This window comes from Alexandromys fortis, unplaced genomic scaffold, assembly GCF_014885135.2.
Source record: "Alexandromys fortis isolate MF-2015 unplaced genomic scaffold, M_Fortis_MF-2015_v1.1 scaffold_183, whole genome shotgun sequence".
In the NCBI taxonomy this organism is placed as follows: Eukaryota; Metazoa; Chordata; class Mammalia; order Rodentia; family Cricetidae; genus Alexandromys; species Alexandromys fortis.
In genome coordinates, this window is record NW_026068079.1 from 803,886 (window position 1) to 821,871 (window position 17,986).

The window sequence follows — 17,986 nt, forward strand, 5'->3', positions numbered from 1 at the left end:
ATAATGAGTTTCCTCACAGACATTCTGCCTTCCTGTCTCTCATCCTGTTGCTCTCACTCAGTGCATTTGTAGTTTAGGATGTAAATGCCTACGAGGTACCCAACTGCACGCTAATCTTTAAAGATTCAAGTAGAGATCATATAAAACCCTTGTACTAAGGTAGCCCCTCCCATTGGGCTATATATACACACATACTCAGAACAGTAGCAATTAATCACAGGGAGTGTATCTGAGTGAGCTCATTTCAGTATAACAATAAATCTATGAGTTAAGCATTATTCCTTTTTTAATTGGAAATATTGAAACCTGGGAAGAAGTTGCCTGTTTAAATTTCCACCCCTATGTGAGACCTGAAGGTCTTCATAGCTAACATTACCCTATGGGTCAAGACTTAGAACATTGTTATGAATAGACCCAATGACTATTTCATCCTGGCATTATGAATAAAAATGGCTTTCACCCAGATGTTGACTAAATAGAAAGAAACAACTGGTGGTAGCAACTTTCAATAGCTTGAAATTTTCACAGGTCTGCGTGGTGGTGGCGTATGCCTTTAATCCCAGAACTCGGGAGATAGAGCCAGGCGGATCTCTGTGAGTTGAGGTCTACAGATCTAGTTCCATGTTAGGGTCCAAAGCCACAGAAAAACTCTGTCTCCAAAAAAAAAAAAAAGAAAAGAAAAAAAAAGAAAGAAAAAAAAGAGGAAGGAAGGAAGGAAGGAAGGAAAGAAGGAAGGAAGGAAAGAAGGAAGGAAGGAAAGAAGGAAAGAAAAGCAAAGAAAATTCATAGTAGTTAAAATATTGTTTTTGGCAGCAAACTCCACTGAGCAAAAGTTTTCTCTATGTCTATCCTAAAGCCTTGGCTACAGTGTTCCCAGTTGGCTAAATTTGCATCCAGAACTCCAAGTCTTTGGATTTCCTGAGGTTTTTTTTTTTTTTTTTTTTTTTTTGGTTGGGGGCATTCAAAGCAGGGTCTCCTTATATAGCTTTAGCCATATATACATACATACAGCTCAGTATGTAGACCAGATAGGCCTCAAATTAGCAGAGATCTGCCTCCTGCTGCCTCCCAAGTGCTGGGATGAAGGTGTGTGTCACTTCGTCCAGCATTTGTTTTCCTGCTTTTGTGTAAGAAAAACAAAACTGTTTGGAGTGAAGCAGCTTCAGATGAGTGTTCCAAACCTTCATGGCCCCAGTTTTGAAATCATTACCAGTATTTTGTTTTAGCAGGGAGTAGAGGACCTGGATCTCATCCTCTCAACTACTCAGATTAAACAATGGATAAGAAAAGAGATTTTTGAAGAAGGAATGTCTAAAGGTCTGTAGCCCGCAGGTTGAAAACCACTGTTCTAGAACTCACAAAGTTCAATTCGCAGATGCACGTTGATGATGTCCAGAATGGCCAAAAGGGGAGATCACTTTCCAAATGCTAATATTCTTTTTATTATGGGGCAATTCTTAGGCTCAGTGTCTTTTTAGAAAGTTCTTTGGATGTAAAGCATCCTTTTCTTCTCAGAACATCTGTCTGCACCTGACTTGTAGACTTGCAAATAAGAAGGGAAGTAACGGGAAATGAAGTGAGCGATGCCAGGCATTGGGCATGGATGTCACTGTCTTACCTTCTCAGCAGCTGCATGATGCCCCTGGACTAATGATGGTATTCCCACGGAAAGGGTGGGCTTTCAGCCTGAACATTCGCCTTTATTCTTTCCAAGACCTCATTTTTGTCAGTGCTATCCCACTGTCTAGAAAACGTTATACACACTGCCCAAGAATGACAACTGGACCTCCGAACATATCATCATCCCCATACAAGGGTCATCCATTTCTGAAATACAAAACCTAAGTAAACAAAACAAAAGGCTCTGATCCAAAGCAGAAGGGTGGGCTGAGGGTAGCAGTGGGGGTGGGGCTCAACACTAGTGATGGGCAGTGAAGTAAAAAGAAAAAAGAATAAAAGGAAGTCTGTCTCTAAAGGAAAGATATGTCTGGTTGGGTGAATGAACAAGAGGAAATGTACCCAGTTCTCACAGCGAGGCAAAGGCGCTATTTTCCTTCCCTTTGCAATCACGTGTCCACACGCCCTGCATCTGTTTTCTTAAGCCTTCAAGATCTCCACAAGGGACGTACCTGCTGCGACTCCATACCAACTTTTCAGCTGCCCTATTCCTACCAATAACTGAAATGAACATCCCGCACCCAGCGACTTACACCTGGGAAAATCTGCCAGCCAGGAGGAAGACAATATTAAAGAGCTGAAGAGGACATTTTTCTCAGCCTCTGCCCTTTTCTTAATGCCTGCATTCTAGTGCTTAACTACAGTTATGCCATTAGCGGCAGTCACAACAAGTGGCCATATCGTGAAAAGTGGACAATGAAAGGAAAACCTGGGCACGAACTCTTCAGGTCATTTGGAGAGAAACAGAAAAGTTAGCCCAATAGGACCTTGCTTTATTGCCCAGAAATGAGGGAAAAGCAAAAGTGACAATACATTTTCTACCCAACCCTTCCTGGTGGTAGGGTATGGAGATCAGATGTCGAAGAGTGAGGGACAAACTCAGTGGCCCACAGTGTGTAGAGAAACTATTGAAAGTCAAGGAGAGCTGGTGGGTGCCCTCTGGCCAGTGTGTGGCTCGGGAAGCAATGATTCTTTCCTTTACTCTCAGGTTATTTAGTAGATAGAGGTCTGTGATTTCTAGTCCGCTGACTTAGCTAGTTCCACATGGCCCTGAAAACTTCAGTCTGAGCTTCCAGTGTGAACATTTGTATAGTGACTTTCTAGGGTATTCCATACTTGGGGTCCTGGAAAGTGTAGACTTCAGGACCATTTGCTTCCTATGTGAGTCTTCTTCTGCCTGCCTGGAAAGAGATCCTCACAGCCACATGAAGAGCTCGAGTCTAGCAAAGAGTCTTCTAAATGACAGGTGTCAGTTTTACCTCTAGCATGTAGAAAGGGGGAAAGTTTGAGGTAAAGGAAGAGAATAAGAAAATAAAAGATAAGAAGGTAGGAGGGAGAGGAAGGAAGAAGAGAGAAAGGGGAAAGGGAGAGAGAAGTGGTTTTAACTTAATTGTTTAAATATTTAACCTACTAAAATTTGTAAGTTGTTTGATTTTGTTTTTCTGTATTAAGAATCGAGGAGTATTTGGATGGGTGAATGACTGACTGGCTGGCTACATGGATAGATGGATAGGCAAGGAGGAGATAGGAAGGAAAGCAGACTGACTACATGGAGAAAGACAGACACTGGTGCCTCTTATCACGACTGGACATTTGTCCTTAAGGAAGCCTTTAGCCCTCCACTCCACCCCTGTCATCTCACTTGTGTCTCATTCTCCAGCTAGGGATAAAGCTGAGAGCAGCTGGAATTCCACAACTGAACCTTATCCTTTTGTGAAAATAGGGCTCTGATTCCCAATACTGCTCAGGTGCTAGGGACCCTTCGGTCTAGGTCAGAAAACACAATCTACATTGATTTTGTGGCAGCAATGCTTTTCCTATGGCAGTTCACTGGAGGAAAACAGAAGAGAGAAGAGGAAGAGGTGGAGGGAGAAGACAAAACTTCTGGGTGGGAGGGGAAAGTGACTTTTAAGGCCAGAAAACCAGACTAGAGTAAAATGAAAAGGTTCAAGTCCAGCCAACTGAAGTCTCTGCTGCAAAAAGCAAAGGCACTGACTGCTCTGATTTGCTGATTTTAAGAATGAAACCCGCATCCCAGGCCTTTGTACACATTGCTGCTTATTTTTCTTTTTCCTGCTTTCTGGGTTGTTTTACTACATTTGCATGATTGCAGAGTCCTGCCTGTTTTTGTCAAAGCCTCTGCAGCTCCCCAGGAACAGCTGTTGTCCTTTCCCCACTGGGAAATTCAGAAGGATCCTGCAGGTTTGCAGTCCCAGCCTTCTGGGCAGCCTGGTCCAAGTGCAGAGCCCAGCAAGCCAAAGCCGTCATGGCTTCTTCTGCATCGCTTTGCCCAGAGAAGAAGGGCAATGCTCACACATGACAGGTCTGGAAGCATCTTTTCTCCTCTGCACGTTCTTTGATGCAGTGGGTGTGCAGGCTTTGCCTTTCAAGGACAAACGGCAGAGTCCCCCTCTTACGGCCTTCTTGCCCTTGGTTCACCAGCTATTTCTCTATGTTAGGTCATTCCCAAACAGTGTGAAAATCAAATAAGATCCTTCACTTATCACCTGCTTAATGGAAGTTTGTTTCTTTCTTTTTCTTCTTACATTGCCTAGCTTTAGGAATCACAGGCTGTGATACCTGGAATGAGCCACAGGAAATATACTATTCATTAGCATCTCAATCTTAAAGAGAAACAGAGGCTCAGAGAATGGGAGTGATTACAGTCTAGAGTCACACGAACTGGACAGGATAATGCTTTGTCCCACATCCGTGTTCCTCTGCCATAAAAGAACTGTATAATCATATATCGAGTGATTCATTTCAGAGCTTAAACACTGTTTCCTTAGTACACAGGAAGTGCCGAGGAGACAGTACTGGCTTTGGTCAGCTTGCGGATGGTACAGACAACCTGCTGAGGATGGTACCACATTGTGAAGAAGGGCTGATGGATTTGCATTTTCCATTGGCATTGTTTCCCTGGGCTCAGAGAATTAACTTATTTTTATAGCGCCTGAAGAGTTGGGGACGGAGAAATGCTGTTAGAAGGGATTGACAATGAGAGATGTGTTAAGGAGCTCTTCCATCGCACTGATTGCAACACACTGTGCACAACAGAAGCTGGGGACTGTGGGTGCAAAACAATGCGGATTTTGCAACCACCTTTTGTGTCCTCTGTGGGAGCAGGGGTGTGGGAAAGGCTAATGTCCCCCATCATTCCTCTTCCCGCTCCTTGCCCCAGGTGTACAGGGCAGGGCTGAATTGCTACATCGAGAGCTCCACTCTGCAGAGCCCACCAATTTTCCAATTCTACCCCTCAATGTTATTAAACGAGTTTGAGAGATTCTCAGCCATGCCGGACCATTTCCCCCTTCCGGGCCTTGGGGTCCTGGATGCTAACACTAAGTTCGGATACGCGGATTGCCCTACATTGTTTCTGAGGTTTCTTTTGCTTCTGACTTCCAAGAGCAAAAGACAGATTTCCTGTGCACAGAGGCACCACCATCGTAGTTGGAAAGTGACTGTTAATAGTCCTCAGTGATACATTGACCTTTCACAAGGAAGAGTGTGCAAGATCATTTTCATCTACAGTATAATAGTCCCCCTCACAATCCCCCAGATGGGTGGATAGACATTATCCTCTTGTTCCTAAACAGGAAACTGAGACTGAAAGGGAAGGTGATTCGTGTAAGGACATCCATCAACGAAGCAGGAATAGGGGATCCAACCCCAAGTTAAGAGTATTCCCCAAACTCATCCTTTCAAAGAATACTCTCCTTTCACAGCAAGAGCTAGGTGGTACTAACAGATGCCAGGGCAAAGGCCCTGATGGAACGACACTGCGGTGCAGTTAAAACACAAGATCCTCCACCACCGAGGGACTCTCCGGGACTAAGGCTGCAGAAGGGAAAGGGGCTTCACGCATCACTAAAGCTCCTAGGAACTGGAATGAAACACACAGTAGTCAAAACATCCTTAATAGATGAGGACACCTGCCACAACTCCACCATCAAAGGAGAATACTCAACATCAAGAATTGCTCTAGCTGGCCTGTCTAGTGAAGAAAACTTGGAGCGTGTTGTCAACTCAGCAGCTGAAGGTCAGGTGAAAGGAGCATTCCTCTCCACCACTCAGCGCATATTCGCTTTCTAAGATACTCTAGAGGTCAGGGGCTTGTGGGCTTCTCGATCATGAAGGCCAAGGTGGCCAGAGGACAGAGCATGGAGGATGCCGAGAAGCACACAGATCGTAGCAGCAACAGCGGTGGCTCCTCGGGCTCTCTCCACTACTACAAATGATCCAGGGTGGGAAGGCCCTGCTCGGCTTACCTCTGCTCAGCAGGACTGTAGGTCTCTCCTCTCTGGCAGCTGCTCAGGGTGACGGGGTCAAAGTTGTCGAAGGAGCGGAGGGCCACCCCCGAGATGGCGACCAGGGGCGATGTGAAGCTCACACGTACTGCTTGGCTATGGTAGAAGGGCTGGCTGAGGTCATGGACCACAGGGATAATCAGGGGATTGTTTCTGCAGCTCAAGACATGGAGGCCTGTCAGGGGAGACAGAGGGCCGAGGGGCCAGGCTCATTACTCAAGGCCAGTCACGCCCTCCCCAACGGGCCCTTCCCGAAGCCCCCAGACCCTTTCATGTCACACGACAAAAGCACCATTGGGCGGCCAGTGAGGATTTTGAGTTTGATTGAAAGTTTCTTTGTCTGCCTTTTTTCTTGCTTCCAAATCTTTCCAATCCCCCTGCCTGCCTGGCCCCTAAGCTTTCCTTCACCTAATGCCCGCAGTCTCTCTCCCTCCCCCAAACGGCCACCCTCAGCCAAGCATCCATTGCTCTCCCTCCCTTCCTCCCTCCCACGTTGCTTCAGGAGTTGAAGATTTGAGCCTTCGATGTTCACGCTGCCTGCCTGGGCTGTAGGAAAGGTGGAGAAATAATGCAGAGCGAAAAGTCCACTGTCACGGCTCCACCGTAGGCCTGTGAGCAGCCCTGCGTGGGAAGGACCTCTGTCCAGCCTACAAAGATGGAAACTGGGAAGCACAGACAGGCACAAAATAATTGTGGCACCAAGTACAAGTCGAATCCAAATTTGTCTTAGCCCCGTCCTTCATATTTTCTTGTTCCTTTTCCTAGGTTTAGGAAAATACACAGGGAAAATGCAAACAGATTGCATGGTAAGGATAGACTGGGCCGTTGGGATGGAGGTGCTAGGACAAAAGCAGGCTTCGCTGATTCGCTGCTTGCTGCTGATGGAGCTCTAGCAAGTTCTTAAGCCTTTACTTCTGCAAGTAAGAGTGGTGCAATCTTGGCCATGTGCCGGCACATGGGAGAGTTCTCCTTGTGGGAGGAGGAGGAGGCCCTGAGCACATCAGGTGTCCTTTCTCTGTTTTACACTAACACTTAGAGTTAGTAATCCTCTGCCCAGTATTCAGGAGGCAGACAACAGGACGATCTGGTGGGGAGATACAGGGTAACACTGAAGCCTCAGAGAAGAGCAATGGCGTCCAAGGAGCTTCTGGGGAGCCTGATGTTTCTCCTCTCTGTTCCTCAACCTTTGCAGTGCCAGGATAACTATGAAAATATTCCCTTCCAACTATCAGGAAATTTCCCAGAAATCCCGAGTACTCCTAAGAGATTTTCTTTCTCTTTGTTTTTAATGTTTCTCTTTTGCCTTTAGAACTACTAAATAAATAAACATGTAAACACAACAACAGTAATGGCTTTCCTTGGACCCTGAGATGACCCTTTGTCTGCTGTTTTTTTAAGAGTTTTGAAATGGGCTGTCCTACACAATGATGTGCACAGAGGTTTGAAGTGCCAGTTCCAAAGTTAACCCCTAATTCCAAACACTTGCAATAAATGGCCCAAGGTTCAAGGTAGTTGGCTATAAGAGTGTGTAACAGTGTTCTCAGTAGCAATAGGAAGCAATTAGTGCCAAGTATTACACTGGAGACAGTCACAGTAGTGACAAGTAATGTCCCCTCTGGCCATAGGGCACCACTCTCAATGCAATCTGAGAATGCCAGGCTTTGAGTGGGGTGTTATGGTATCAACAAAATTGTTCACATTTTCAGATTGGGTTAACAGTAAATATGGGATTCGAACTGTGAGGCCTGCCATGAAGGCCATCCTATACTAGTTAAGAACACTGGTGAACGTGCTCAGGGGGCACCGATGTTCTTGAGTTCACAGACAGCACTAGGGAAGTCAGGGATGTTTAAACATGCAGGGCGAATTATTCAAAGAACAAGATGAATATTTTCCACCCAGAAGGCTGGGATTGGAGGTAGATAATGACCTATGTAAGCCCTGTGCTTTCTGTAGGGCCAGGCTATACCTGACTCCCCCAAGCTCCCACCACCAGGACCAGGGGTGGCTAGTAACCTAAATGATCACTGTGCTATCTGTATGAAAACACCAAACCCTCCCCTAGGCCCTCAAGATAACACATGTAGCCTGTCTCTAGATCCCATCTTCATGGGAAAAGTAACATTTACTTTGAGAAGAGTTCCAGTGTAATTTTGTCTCCTTGTGAACAGGTGATTGTGCTACACCAGGAAACTTTTTCCCTCCAAATTGTGCTGTGCTTAAATACGCCTACAATAAACTGCTTGATGTCAGACACTAGAAGTTCATGCCAGTACTGGCTACTGAATCGTGTTAAATTCAATTTCTTTCCTGCATGTATAAATTGTTACTGTCAGCCCTGATGCTTATAGAGACCCCCACAGCTCAAGCGAACACTCCTTCTATCCCTTCTATCTCTGCTCCCCCATAGGTGTGACTTGACTTCTCACTTACTTCTCCCATCCTGAACCTGACAGAAAGCTTTCTAATACCTGTCCCCACATGGATGGCTCCTGGAAAATGTGCCAAATATACAACCACTCTTGAGATTTGCAGAACATCTGCAGAAAGGGTTATGATCCTAAAACCTGGCTTCTCACATTGTTGGATTGCTGAGTGTTGTGTGGTCTCTCCAGTGCCTTGCAATAGGTTTCAGATGTTGACATAGATGGTGGGGAAATGGACTTGCTCAGTCGCCTGCACAGAGTCCTTTGAATATGCTAAATTCCTAAGTTTAAAGGTGTGTAGCATATGGAGCTGATGAAGGTCAAATTTTGTCACTGAATCTGTTTCCTCACATTTGCCAAATCTGGGATTCTCTGTATACACCACCACATGTTGATTAAGGCAACTAGAACTCCAAGCAGAGAGGAAGCAAGAGAAAGAGAGGGGAAAAGAGGAGATCCTTTGTAAAAGGGGTAAGGCAACCACACATGGAAGGAGGTACCAAGGGTGAACCATGCTCAGAAAAACATGCTTGCCTAGATCATGGCTTTGCTCTTTGGTATCAAGCAGCTGGACACTGATGGTCTCTTGCTTTTGGTCCCCATAGTATGTCCCATCAGTCACCAGATGGATAATAACAGCTGCAGCAACCATTGGCTGAGAGAAATATGTCTGAAATAGAGAATACATAAGAGGGTCATTCACTTACTCAGCCACATGATAGGGAAGCAATCACATTAAAGTATACCAAAGGGGAATCTTGCTCTCATGGGAATGAAGAAGCAGGGGATCCCAATGGGGAGGCCAGGCCAAAAATCTTGCTTCAGACTCAGCTCTGTTCCTGCCTTTTTGTCTGATGCTGGTGGATGTCTGGAACATTCTGACCCTAAGTTCCTTCATTTCTAAATAGCTGATTAAACAAAATAGTTTGTAGGGCCACTGTGAAGTTCTAACAAGACAAATAGAATACATTGTCTAGCACAGGGCTAGTACAGAGTGAAACTGCACACACACATGCAAAGCACATTGTAGGTTTATTACCCATCACTTAGCCACCTTATCCTCTCTACCAGATTCCAACATGCAAAAGCCAAATAAAGCATGGTCTTAGAACTTGTGGGAACTATGGAGCTCAAAGCATGTTAGCGGCATATAAATAAAAATGAATATAATCCACAGTCTGGAGACATGATGCCACATATAGATGTGAAATGCCACACGAAGGTTGCTGTGCAGTGGGTGACCAAGCTCATACAGAGTTACGTGCTCACTTTGTTTTGTGGATCACTATAGATTCCATAGAGGAAAAGATTAATTTTAAAGTTTTGAATAATAAGTAATAAGCGGATTTCAAATTCTTTGCGATATAAGCATTGGATGGGTGATTCCATGAGCAATTGTGGCATTCGGTTTTAGGAAGTATCACATGAGTTTCCGTTTCCTGTCCTTACAAATTGACAGTCTTGGAGGGTGGAAAGAGCAACTCAAGCAAAAGTTATCACAGTGCTCAGAACTTCCTTGAGGCCAGACCTACACACCATGCCTCTCAAGATAGGGGCTTACCTGGAGCCAGAATGTGGTCTGAGGCAGCTGGTAGTATGGGTAATTAATGGTGCAAGGGTACCAAGCATGCTGGGAAATGCCTTCACTGAGATCTATCACCTTGGTTCGGCACACCTGGCAAAAGATGGAGGAAAAGATAATATTTTGAGGGTCCTGAGAATTTAATTAAAGTTAATGAACCAATATCCGTCTGTTTTGTTGGTAGTAGAAGAGAAAGCAGAAGTGAGTGGATGAGTCTGTTCCAGAGACTCACAGTGTACTGTAGAAGTAATTCCCAACGCTGGAAAGGAAAGGAGGAGAGATGACATATTTTGGTGGCAAAGTGACAGGAATGTTCTCATAGGAACAAATCCAGGAGGAACTGACATTGAATCTAGCTGGACCTGGAAGGCATTTCAGCCAGAAGGACTAGAAGGAAAGACCCAGAAGAAAACAGACAGAATGCCTAGGTTGTTATAAAATACCTAGCAACCCAAAAGCTCAAGGAAAACTGCAAAAAGAAAAGTTGAGAGACTTCTCACTGAATCTTCAAAGTCGTTAGAGTATTATAGAAAGAATCTGTAAATTATGTTCCGAGCTCCACGAAGATAGGAAAGATATTGAGTGTGAGCTCTGGCTTCTGTGCCATCGAGAAACATCAGTTCCAAAGCACCCCTCCTCTCCCTCTCCTTCCCCCATCTCCCTTCACCCCATCCCTTCTCTTTCACCCAATAATGCTAATACTAAAGTGCAACAAGAACCAAGAAGAATTTATATAGTGGCAGAATTTTTTTTTAAGTTAGCAGAGTTTTTGTTTTTGTTCTTGTTTTTTTTTATTGCATATCCAATGGCCATTCCATTTAAGTGATTCGATTCACTCAATGAAAAATTTCTGCTTATTAAGCACTAAGGGAAAATGCACATAAAACTGAGGTACAGAGGGGACATTGCATGTGAATGTGAAACAAGCAATCCCTCACATGTGTGCAGCTGTAAAGTGACCAAAGCCCAATGTGGGGAAATTAAAGTGTGATGGAGCTGTTGATAATGATGGATGTTTGGTAGAAGAGGACCCTGAATTAATGCTCATCTGTGATGTGTCTCCTCTCTCAAGACTTTTGTGTGACCTTAGGCCTGCTATTTTACACCTCCAGTGCAAATATTTGAGTAGAAAGGCTGACTTAGACAGTTCTAATGACCTTAAAGACTGTGGAAAAGGACAGCAAGACAATTTAGTCCCAATCAGACTAATCCCCAGCAAAGAAAACAAAGAGTAAAATGGATAGCCATTTAATATGTGTAGTCCTTCAATAACTACACAAAAATGTATATGTGTAACTGATGCCACAAAACCAGAGATAGTCTTTGTGTTTGTCTCTTGGGGACACGGTATATAAATGTGAAATATTCATATGATAGAATTACACAGAGCACAAGACTGTTAACAATGAATTAACTAGACTCACCTGAGCCCAGGTCAATCCCAAAGGGAGATCTAGCGATGAGTTAGAAGTTAACAACATGGAGCGATGGCAAATATCAGTGAAAAAAAGAAACGTGCAAATGACTAAGTTCATTGTGACATATTTCTTAAAGCCACACATTAAAAACTTCTGTATGTGGCCAGAGGCTCGTACGGACTACATAGCACGAGGAAGCACGCACTGAATGCAGAGAGGCAGCTGCCTCTGCTATCAAGAAAATGGAGAAAATGATGTGGAACCTTATCTGTAGTGTGTTATCTTATAGGCAACAGAGAGAAGCCAGCAAGACAAGATTCACACAATTATCAATTCAAGTACTACACAGGCCTGTTAGGTGATGCACATACTTGACAAACATCACTGTTTGGATTATATTATTCCACATAGTTTTATGAATTAAAAGGAAAGTAAAACTTTCCAAATTGAGTATAGAAGTATGTACTTGTAGTCATAGCTACTTAGGAAACTGAAGTAGTAGGACCACTTGAGACAAAGGGTTCAAGATCATCCTGGATAATACAGCATAGATGTTTATTATTGAAAGAACGCAATTCTGAAATATTAGTTTATAAATTCATCAAAAATAGAGGAAACACTATCCATGTTAACTCCCTTACCAGTGCTTTAGCACAGGGGCTCCAGTGAACTGGACTAAGTCAGGTTCTTTTGTCAACCCTTCTTGCTCTGACATCCCAAGAATCCCACCTATACACATGCTAAAACTCAATTGTCTTTCTCCATAACATTTTGGGACAGATGTAACTTCTGGAGGTTCTCAGAAAATGTCAAGTATTTGGCTGATTGCTCATCTCTAAATAAGACATTTTCACCATACAACCCCTAAGACTCAGGGGACATACAGAAGTGGAGGCATAAAGAATGTGAGAGCCAGAAGACAGGGAGAAGAGCTGCAAAATGCTATCTTTAGTCATGAATTCTCAGCAGCTTTTGATTCCTACATTGGGTCTGTACTTGACTAGACCTGTCAACAATCCATCATAGATGGAAGAGTAGCTCACTGGCTCTTACTGAGCTCTGACAAACTATTGGCTACTGGCAAGTTGTGGGAAGGGACAGTCACTGTGTTCAGTTAGCAAAGCTGGTGAATTCATCAGGTTCTAATGGATAGTCAAGATGCTTCATATATGGAGTCATGCAGTTAGCACTGGTTAAACTCGAGACCACAAAAGCAAAGGCATGAATGAGGGAAAGAGACTTAGAGAGAAGAGGGAGGGTTGACAGTGTCAGGAAGGAGATAGATAGGCAGGGGTAATCAGATAGTCAAGAGTAATTAGAATACATTATATGCTTGTATAAAATATCAAGGAACAATATAAAGAAATAAAAAAATTAAAAAGAAAATGTCAAGTTTGCTCTGTTTACAAAAATGATACACTAAACAACGTTCAGACAAAACACATCTTCCATTAAGATTGGCAGTGGCAAATAAAGTTTTTGGAGTAAATTCACATGTGGGGCTGTAAATACAGAAAGCCATTTACATTCTGCACATACTTTCCCTTCATGTTAATACCATTATCAATTCATTCTTGAAATCTTAGAGGAAGATAAACCACTTACGCAACATTAAGAAACATCAAATATCACCCAGAAAGTTCAGTAGTTGGCTTTAGACAAAGTTAGATCTACTCCTAGTGCATTGTGGCTCAAAACCAGAGGAAGGAATAGAAATTGGTTCTGCCTCTTTGGGTCTCAGATGATCTTGGGCAATTGAATGTTGAATTGGTCATAGACACAACGATGTCTCCCTGAGATCAACACCTTGTTGGTATTGGCCAAGATGTCAACTTAGTATCAACTGAGAGAACCTTTAGTCTTCTGATATCTTATAATAATTTATTTAAGAAAATTTCCTTATTGTTTTAGAAATATCAAAAAGTATTAAGCCCATCAACTGCCAAACTTCTCCTCTGCTCTAAGAATCAGTGAGCTTGTGAATGCAACACTGATTTCTTAAATATCAGAGGGTGCTTTTAGAAAGTATGAAGGTGCCAAGAATCACCTCTGCCATTGTCCAGAATTAGGCACAGATGCTGGGAATCAAACATCCCTACTTTAGCACACAAGTAGACATTTTTCAGCTTATTTTTTCTCAAAACAACTGGGACTAGTCTTAGGCAGAGCAGCCGGTAAACTGTGTTATGACTTAGAACAGTGTGAGACTTTGCATAAACTATCTATGGCATTTAAAAGCCTGGCCAGCGATTCGACATGTATCATTGTGGAATGCACTCTCCTTGCGTTCTTAGCTGCCTGTCTCCCCGCAGAGTGTGGTGAAGCATAACCCTAAGCTCTGAGCTGGGGGTCTTATCTCTGCATCTAAAGCATCCAAGGTCAGAGAATCAACCAAAGTGAACAAACCCTTCTTATTACTTAAATACGATTTTCTCTTATCTCGCCAGCTTTATCAGGACTAAACAGGTCATTATCGGAACATGGTGTTGTTATTTTGTTCTCTTATTGTTTCTATTTAGTTGTGTGGGTTTTTTTTTTTTTCAGGCTGGCTGTAACCCCAATCAGGGACAGTCAATCCAAATCAGAAAGGCACAAACCAATCCAGCTGAACTTTGCCCAAGACTCTCAGCTGACCTTGAAATCATCTGTGTTGCTAGGGCGGTGGAAAGAAATTGAGACTCAAATCCTTAAGAGCTTCCTGCCTTTATTGGCACTGCATGAATTTACCTACTCAGCAGCCTAAATTGAGGGTGCAGGCATGTCAGGCTCACCTGTGCTGAACAACACACAGCCCTGTGGAAATACAAGTTTGAGTGCTGATTTTATGGGAATGTTTTCTTTTCAACCACATGTTTTTATCCTTCCAAAAAAACAGCAAGTCTAACTCCACAGAGAGATACTGAGAATAAAAATTTTGTTGGATTTTCTGTTGGGTACATATACATTACACATTTTCCTAGTCTCTTAGACTCTCCAACACCACTCCAGGGTCTCTGCCCTCTCCTCTCCTTCTCTCTAGGGTCTCTGTCCTCTACTCTCCTCTCTAAGTTCTCTGTCCTCTCATCTCCCCCTCTCTAGGGTCTCTGTCCTCTCCTCTCCTCATATCCAGGGTCTCTGTCCTCTCATCTCCTCCTCTCTAGGGTCTCTATCCTCTCATCTCCTCCTCTCTAGGGTCTCTGTTCTCTCATCTCCTCCTCTCTAGGGTCTCTGTTCTCTCATCTCCTCCTCTCTAAGGTCTCTGTCCTCTCCTCTCCTCCTCTCTAGGGTCTCTGTCCTCTCCTCTCCTCCTCTCTAGGGTCTCTGTCTTCTCCTCTCCTCATATCCAGGGTCTCTGTCCTCTCATCTTCTCCTCTCTAGTGTCTTTCTTCTCTCATCATCCTCATTGCTCTAAGTTCTCCACTGTGACTGACTCCATGTTCTTTCCAATCTTTCCCAAGCCTTCTTGACTATTCCAGTGTTCATGTCTCTGAAATCTAGTGAAGGGCCATTCTCTTTTTTAATATTCTAATCTTATAGGGCAAATTTGAATAATTGTGGCTGCAATTGGCTCTGTCTCCCTATAGCTGTGAAGAAACTAAGCACAGCAACACTTCCTTCTTGACACATTAGTGTGTCTTCTACTCTCTTCTTTTGCATGTTTCACTATGTTGTGGAAGACAATAAGGATACTCTAGAAAAAAGCTTGCAGCCTCTAGGCTTTAGGTCTTCAGAGAGAGAAAAGGCTCAGTTGCTCTGTAATTCCCACTCCTCTGTTCACTCAAGCATTATTACCTATGCGAAAAAATGTTGTGACAACCTACAGGTCTATAAACAGACTGATGGCTAAGAAAATGTTGTGGTGCATCCATGTAAGGGAACGTTATTCACCTTTAGAAAAGGAGAAAACCCTGCCACCTTCAATAAAAATGAACCATGAGGGCATACTTCATGAAATAGGCCTGTTTCAATAGTGGCCTTACTATTATGAAGGTAATCAGCCACGTCATGATTGAATTAGATGCCTCCTCCACAGGAGGCGACTTAAGCCTGTTTCTGTGCCTGTCAAGAGCCAGAGGATAGAATGAACTCATAATGTCCCTGGGTCATAGGAAAGAGTCTAGTGCTGTTGTTTTGATAAGTGAAAATGGTATCAAACTGCCTTAAAAAATATTCATGTTTAGGCCACGAGATTAGTGACACACTTCTTTTTGTGTTAAGCTTTTTTCTGCAGTGGATAGTGGTTAAGGCAAAGACTCACAAATGATCAAAAAGCCCAGAACAAGTCAATGTTGAATCCACCCTGAAGTAGAACCTGAATCATCCTTCCAAGGTTCTGGGAGCATTGCTAAAGAGTGAATGCAAAGAACATAACGGGGAAGTTGGGGAGCAATGCTGTAAAGCTCACTTCTGAATGTGACAAAGTCATTGGATTTACAGATTACCTACAGCTGTGGTTACCTTCATAATTCCTGTATAATAGATATTGGACCTGCCATTTTTATCATGCATAGGGCAAAGGCTTGCGGTACCTACACTAAGGGACTATAGGAAATTAATGGATGTTGGTGGAGTGTTACTGCCTTTAGAAGTATAACACTGATAAATTGTCTATAGCCTAGTAAATAACCTCCCACTGACAATTGTGAAAGCAACATTCATTACGCTTAATGAAAAACAAAACAAAACACATATAGTAAGAGGGGCTTTGTTGTTCAGTGAGAGAGCAGGGAGGGTGAAAGGGGGAATGGGAGGTGAAATTATCAAATATCAAATATGTACTTGCATGAATTTGTCAAAGAATAAAATAATTTAGAAGTTACAAATAAATGAAATAATTTTACCATAGACAGAAAAATACCACATAACTGCATACATGAGAGGCACATAAACTAGATTAAAAGACTCAAAGATGCAATGGTGGGTGCCAAGGCTTTAGGAGAAAAGGAATGGTTAGTTGTTCATCAAAGGACTTGTAGTTCAGTTAGTCAAGATAAGATGTAAAGGTCTGTTGTTTATCAACATATCTGTAGTTAACAATTCAGTGCTGTGCATTTTAGATTGTCAAGATGCATAATCATCTGTTGGGTAAAGTCTTGAGCAAAGAAGCCAAGTGTGACCAAAAAAAGGAAACATAAATATTGCTGAATTCATAAATATTGCAATCAAGAATATTTAAATGGAGCTAAGCAGTGGTGGCACTCAGGAGGTAGAGGCAGGCAGATCTCTGTGAGTTTGAGGCCAGCCTGGTCTACAAAAGCTAGTTCCAGGATAGGCTCCAAAGCTACAGAGAAACCCTGTCTCGAAAAAAAAAAATTAAGTTGAGATTTTCAAATATTGGTGCTGGGCAAACAGCAAAGGTGGTTTGGCTGGCAAGCACCTTCCCTTTGGTCCTTCCAGGGTTGGAGGAGGAGTTATCCAGCATCTTCTTCTTGTTTGTATCAAAGACTGAAAACTCACTTGCACTTTTATTCTTAGGACAGCTTTCTACTCAAGTGTACAGAGTAAAATGGTTACTCTTTTCATGTTCTATCATCTATATCTATCTATCTTCCTATATATATCATCTATCTATCATCTGTCTGTCTATCTATCTATCATCTATCTATCTACCATCTATCCATCATATATACAACATCTATGTGCAAGTGTGTGTTGTGGTCATCAGTTGTTTTGTTTTACAGTGCTGAAAATCCAACATAAGATGCTGCAAGCACATTTCCCCATCATCTGTTTCTCTAGCCTTATTTGTAGTGTTCTAATTAGACTGGGTTTGGAAGAGCTACCCACCAAGAGAATTCTCTTTTCAGAGGGCAAGAGGGGGAAGATACCCTGCATAGTTACAGGTATATGGTAGGGGGCAAAATTGTCATGAAAATGCAAACTGCTGTCTCTGGTTTTAGTGCATGTTCCTCCCTGATATTCTGGGTCTTTGCGACTTTGGTGTAAAGAACTGTCTTTGATGAGGTTTTCACTTCTTTCCCTAAAATAGCATAAAAACATAGCAGACAGGAGTGTGGAGGCTCGCACACTCCCTTCTGTAGGAAGTCCATCGCAGGCCAGGTGCTCTGTCCCCTTTACAACAGCACTCAAAGGAATCAAGGAATGAGTGACCACGTCTGCTCTTGGCCTTGGAGGGCCTCTTCTCTTTCACATAACCCTTAGACTCTTCATCATATGTGTTTATGGAGTCAAGAGCAGCTCTCCTCCAGTTCTATGTGGGCGATGTATGAAACAAACTGTGCTCTGTCAGGCATTTTCCCATCTGAAGGGTGTAGTGGTTACACTGAATGACTACTAAGAGCACTGGCCGCTTGCTGCACAAGGCTGCAGTCATTACCCACTATCTGTCAGGAAGAAATTGTGGTGCAGAATCTCCAAGCAGTGCTCACTTTCACAGCTCACTTGTGTGTAGAACTAGGAGGTGTGCACTGATACCTCTGACTTTATGCTCTGGAGTTCAATGGAAAAACAGCACAACTGTTGCCTGAGTTTGACACATCTTCAGCTTCCTCGATGGAGAAAAGGGCATGGGTCACCACTACTATTGCCTCAACCACTCCATATTCATTCCCTTTTTCAAATAGAAAAACTAATCAC

The 17,986-nt window shown here is 43.1% G+C and overlaps 1 protein-coding gene across 1 annotated transcript in view; it reads right to left on the reverse strand.

The window, feature by feature from the left end:
- Positions 1 to 17,986, reverse strand: part of Pappa (pappalysin 1) — a 235,453-nt gene that overhangs the window by 57,881 nt on the left and 159,586 nt on the right. Inside the window, exons 11-13 of the mRNA XM_050121835.1 lie at positions 9,972 to 10,085; positions 8,945 to 9,080; positions 5,946 to 6,159 (exon numbers count right to left, since the gene is read on the reverse strand). Coding sequence (XP_049977792.1) covers positions 5,946 to 6,159; positions 8,945 to 9,080; positions 9,972 to 10,085 — 464 coding nt within the window. The remainder of the gene's footprint in view (positions 1 to 5,945; positions 6,160 to 8,944; positions 9,081 to 9,971; positions 10,086 to 17,986) is intronic.